This window comes from Mesitornis unicolor, unplaced genomic scaffold, assembly GCF_000695765.1.
Source record: "Mesitornis unicolor isolate BGI_N332 unplaced genomic scaffold, ASM69576v1 scaffold44925, whole genome shotgun sequence".
Lineage (NCBI taxonomy): Eukaryota > Metazoa > Chordata > Aves > Mesitornithiformes > Mesitornithidae > Mesitornis > Mesitornis unicolor.
The window spans coordinates 1-5,837 of NW_010187043.1; the positions used below are offsets into that span (position 1 = coordinate 1).

General features: G+C 38.8%; 1 protein-coding gene across 1 annotated transcript in view; it reads right to left on the bottom strand.

The window, feature by feature from the left end:
- Positions 1-542: 542 nt before the first annotated feature.
- The window catches only part of LOC104541293 (general transcription factor II-I-like), a gene marked incomplete at its 3' end in the record, with an annotated part of 9,480 nt that continues 4,185 nt past the window's right edge, over positions 543-5,837 (bottom strand). The window contains exons 6-7 of the mRNA XM_010185312.1: positions 5,274-5,351; positions 543-602 (exon numbers count right to left, since the gene is read on the bottom strand). Coding sequence (XP_010183614.1) covers positions 543-602; positions 5,274-5,351 — 138 coding nt within the window. The remainder of the gene's footprint in view (positions 603-5,273; positions 5,352-5,837) is intronic.

Here is a 5,837-nt window from a genome sequence, read left to right on the forward strand (position 1 = left end):
AGGTTGTGGAGTCTCCTTCTCCGGAGACATTGAAGACCCGCCTGGACACATTCCTCTGCAACCTAGTCTAGGTGATCCTGCTCTGGCAGGAGGGTTGGACTGGATGATTTTTCGAGGTCCCTTCCAACTCCTAATATCCTGTGATTCCTATACAGTAAGGAACTCCTTTCACTAAACACAGTCTTTCCATACACTTTGTTCTGTATACACCCATTCACCTCACATATCTGAAACAAAGAAATTATCAAATTGTACTCATAATACATACACGGACATTTGTTAAACTTTATAATCAATTATGAAACAGAATGAATTTTAGGAGAAACATACCGACTTGCACAAGTTACTAGTGCTTTAGCGATCAACCTAATGTTCCCTTTTGAATTTAGAAAACAAAGAAATGAGATTGCCTTCTATTTCCCTCTCTAAGTTCCAATACCCTAAACTCTTACTTCAAATGAAGAACGCAGAGCCCTGAAAAGTAAAATTCACACATTCAATTTCCAAAAGAGATGTGTGAAAAGTACAATTAAAAGATGTACCTGTGCAACTTTTTGCAAGAGCAATTTTTTCATCCATCTCTGATCTTTCAGAAGGGCCTGCTTGGGAACAAAGAAAACAGCTTTTAAACTGTGTCTCACAACAAACACATTTTCCCAGTCCATAGAGGAAACTGCCAAATAACTCTTAACTTCATATATCATGTACTCATTTCATAGTTTCTGTAATGTCAAACTTAGGAAAGACCATGTACGGTATTAAAAATATATAAATCCTTACTCATCCAGTTAAACACAATAAAAATGTTGAAGTGCTAATTGTAGGGGTGTGCATTTCTTTGGATTACTGAAGTCAGAGACTCATGCAAGACAGTAGGTTTTTTTGGTGTTAATAAATGACTTTTAAAATATGAAATGTTGATGGTTCTGCCTTTTTCCAATGAATTATCAGTTAAATCTTTTTCTTGTTTGTTAAAATTTGTATTCCCAGAGAATTCTTCCTGACTATAAAATTTCTAAGTACATTAAATAGACAAATTCAGAGGGATTAAAATAATTTACGACACTTCAAGGGTGTTTGCTTTTCATCATAACAGCTCTTTCGATGGCTATATAGAGACTGCTTTAAAAAGGCTGTTGCAGAAAGCAACACAGAAATTACACTAAAGATTAAATTAACACTCCTAAAATCCTACTGCTTAAAGCTTTGGCACTCCTGCAGCTACACGGACAGAGTGAACTGCTAACAGCACAAACGGCTTCACACTGAGCAAGCGATCATTGAATACACCTCAGAAATAGAAAGATATATATACAAAAGTAGCTTATGTGTGGCATACAGGGAAGTATAGGGCCAACTGGAACTGAAGGACTTGGACTAATTGTTCTACGTAAATCAAGTAATTCCTGTGTTCATCTGCAAAAGCAATCTGCAGAAGATCATACTGAAATATTTTAAACTCATTATTTTATACACACCATAAGTAAAAGATGATAGAAAAGACTGTTGTCACAGTCTTACGAGTGTGAGACTTAGTGAGTATTTCAGTGAATTGAAAGTACCTACACAGTATCAAACACTACGAGTTATTCAAGGAAATTAATATTTAGGGATTAAATTTTTTTAAAAGAAATCAAGATTATTAGGTGGTTACAACATCTGCTTGAAACAGTTCTGTCTAATTTGATTGCTCAGATTTTCAAAGGGATTTTAAATTAACAGGATTTCAAGTGAGGAACCTATACAAGGATCTTTGTTTTACATGCATTCCTTTCAGTAAGTGCTGCTTTTACCCGCTTCTGCCACTTTTTCTTTGCTGGAGGGTATTTAAGGTTTTTTTCTATTTGTCTCTAACTCAGAGGAGCTCCCCAGTTTGGTTCAAAACATCTCCAGAAAGAATGGTACTGGCACAGCTGAGACCAAAGTCCAGAGACGGGAAAAAGCGGGGAGAGGAAGGCAGAGGCACTGGTGATGCTCCAGGCCACGCAAGAAGAAATTCTCATCCAAACACTGTGATTTGCAACCCTTACGGGCAAGTGGGACTTGAACACACCCTTCCTGGGTGTACTGGAAAATGCCTCTGTGGAGTAAGTTTGCTTTTATGTAAATGAGCATATTCAGTGTATGCAGCTAGACAGGAGTGTAATTTCCTAAGAACTCTTCAGAACATGCAATTATAACTCACAACACACTGACAGGCAGTTGTTTACTCATTCTAAGTGGCTTATAAGCTAAATCGGTCAGTTCATTAGACAGCAGTTTATAAGCTGAATCAGCCAATTCACAGGACACAATGCTTACAGCCCTTCCCTTCTGCTTCCAGTTCTTTTTTCTAACTTTGAGGTGGCACTGGCAACTAAAGACTCCCATTCACACAATTCAGAGGATAATATGGCTCTTTTGGGAAATGTTTGGTCCTTTGTCAGCAAGCACTCAGTTCTGTGTGGGCTAGGCGTCCAAAAAGCCTTGTACTACTCTGCGCTGAAGAAGACTGAAGATGGTACATACCCCCAAAGAACTTAACATATTCCTGCTTCCTTGTAAATTGGGCAACTAGTAAAAAAAGCATAGCTCTTCATTCTGTTCTCTTCATCGATTCAGAGCTGCTCTCATTCTGGCACTGACGGTATCTTGACCTCATTTTTTCTTGTAGACAGCCTTCTAGTAAGAAGCCAAGATGCGTGTCTGTTACTGTCCAGTACATTCATGCATCAGCTGAACAGTCCTCTGAATGCAAGGAAACTACTAGAGGAGCTAGGAGGATTTACAGGCAGAGATGTATTCGCATTAACACAGTACATACCACACATCCTCCTACTTGGCTTTAGGATCAGGCCTTGCACATACCCAGCTGGTCTGGAGCTTGGGCAGAAACAAATGCCAGTCCCTCTGCAACAGCCACAGAAACAGCTCCACTCCCACAGCACAGTAATATGCTTAATCTAAAAGTACCAACCACCGTTCAAGGACTAAACCACATTTCAAGACACAGCATTTTCACTAACATGTCTTTTATATTAACTGTGATAGTTGGAATGCTCAAGCATGCATTATTTAGTCCTGCAGATCTGTGTTCAGCTCTTTTCCTCATTTAGTCAACAAAATCTGGACTTTTCTTCCAGAACAGTTTGTCTTTGGTATCACCCAAAGCACATAATACTGCAGTGACCTTCACATTTGTCCAGGATACTGGAAAAAAAATCCACTGCCATACTGCTAGTGCCCACTGATAGAAAATTGCCCCTAATACTCAGTCAATACACGCACATTAGGTTTCTGATGGCTAAAGCCCCTATTTACCAGTCTTCTTACTGTCTACTGCTAAAACACTTCCAAATTTAGTAACTCAGTATTAACTCATGGTAACATCCAAATGTTGTAACCTACTACAAGATAAGAGATGAAAAGGACACCCACCTACAGGGATAATTTCCCCTGTTTGATGAACAGGAGAATTTCATACACCACCAAGACACACAGTCAGCATTTCAGATTTGTGAGAGGAAGCAAACGCTCAGAGAAAAACAATAACTGAAATTTCATCTATAAATCATTTTCTCAAGGAACCCCCCTGCACATTGGTGTTCTTTAACACTTAAGTTGTTTCTTCTCATAATTCAGAAAGCCCAGCGTTTGCTGTAGGATACTTTTAGTAAGAACTATGACCCTAGCCATTTTTTTTTTCATTTTGCAGCATTTCTCCACAAAGGCAATGCTTGGGCAGACTTGTGTCATCCCTCAGGAGCACACCTCAGGACAACTGTACTTTTCTAAGGTTCAATACTCAGCACAGCACCACGATGCATGTACATGTACCCCTGTATGCCTCTTGAATTTATAGCTCTCTGCACTTTGTACAACCTTTGGCTTGAATCGGAGTGGCAGCAACTCAAAGGGGAAGCTGCTTTACTCCGGGGAAGGCAGCATGGCTGCACTATAACAGGTTACTATTTTGTAAGGTAGCGATTTCAGTAGCAACTCTCTTCAAACGGCACTGGATTACACTTTGGGCTATTGGCCAAATTCTGACATTATTTTTATGCATGAAATACAAAGCCACGAGGGGCTGAAGAGCAAGAAGATGACAAGATTTGGCTTTGGCAGGAACAGTGAGTAGGTTGTCTCCAAAAAAGTATCTATTTTTACTATATTATATCATGCCTACAAAGCCCCCCATCCCCTGGGGCTAGGCACTGTACAAATATGAAGAAAAGATAATCCTAACACTAGAGAATTCACCTTTCCAATTCTGAACTCAAGTGGTGACATTTTACCATGCTGCACGGTTAAAATCTCACTGAACAGTGCTCGTACACTACTTGACATGTACACTACATGACACTATGAGAATATTGATTCTGCAATCCTGTAGTTAGTTACTAAAGCATATTAGAAAATAACCCCCAGAACCTTTGTGTCTAAACAGGCACAAACAAGTTATCTCAATAACATACAATATTACAAAATGGAAGGGTGTGTTGTTTTGCACTTCATCTTTGAACATGCAGCTATCACTCAGAGGTGTGTGGCAGCTTGCCGCTGTTCCTTTGCATTGCTCAATTAACTTGATGACAAACACAAACAGGCTGAAATAAGAAATTTAGAGTTCCAGTTATTTTATATTGCCATGTATAATCACGCCCTCTTAATTACTGTTCATTTCAACACACAGACATAACGTTTTCCTTTTCCACTCCTAGTTGAGGCTAACATGCAGCATTAACTGGATGTGTAGAGATGAGGCAAAGCAACTGAGAAACACCTTAAAACATACACAGAGCCCGAGTCACAGACCTCACAAATGCTGTTATGCTTTGTTTATATAAATAAACCTTTTAATACAATTCAGACATATATTGGTCATCCCAAAAAGGAAATGTGATTGATACACTATATAAGTTACTTGAAAAAAAAATCACGCAATGCTCTAAGCAGCATCATTATTATGGTTTATTTCAAGTTTAAAGAGGTCACTGCAATTAGAGTCTGCACACTGGACTCACAGGAAAAGAAACCCAAGCAGTTCAAAATACTTCTGGAATTTCTCCTTCAGCCCAAACACAGGCACATGGGTCAGCTGAAGCTGTACTTCAGCTCTTCTGGTTTTCTTCAGAAAAAATGAAATGATAACCAGCCTGGAAATGTTGTTTCCTCACAGAGCTAAGTAATTGCATGTTTAATGACCAAGAATAAGTAGAGAAAGGCACAAAGTTCCACAGGTGAGCAATCAACCTTTCAATGAAATAAACACATATCAAGGCTTGTATCATTACCTGGAATGTTATATTGATAGTAGTCAGCATCATCTGATTCCTCCTTCACTTTTACTGTTGTCATTTCCAAAGAAGTTCCTGTAGAAGCAACAAAAGAATCAAATATGGAAACTAATAATTACTAGATTCTTAAAAAAAAAGAAAAGCAAAACCAAATAAAACACCCAAGATCCTAGCTGGTCTCTATTTTAAGAAGTTTCAGTTTGGTCACCATCAGAAGGGATTCAAGATTAAATGCTTCCCCACAAAACTAGGCAATTTTGCAAATGCTGTTTCAGATCTGAAGACTTACAATAAAGGGTCTCTTTCCTTTTTGCCAACTACCACAGCCAAAAAAAAAAACAACCAAAAAAAAAACCCCAAAACAAACAAACAAAACATATTTTATCACTCATTGTGCTGAAAGTACTTCTAGACCTACTCCTGCTCACTCCTCTGTACAGCCAAGTTGAGATACAGTCTGCATCAAACTGTGCTGCTGATGGAGCAACACCAAAGGTGCTCAACTGCTCTTGGCTTCCTTCAAGTGAAATATCCTTGCCATAAGCCTTCTCAGCATTCCCT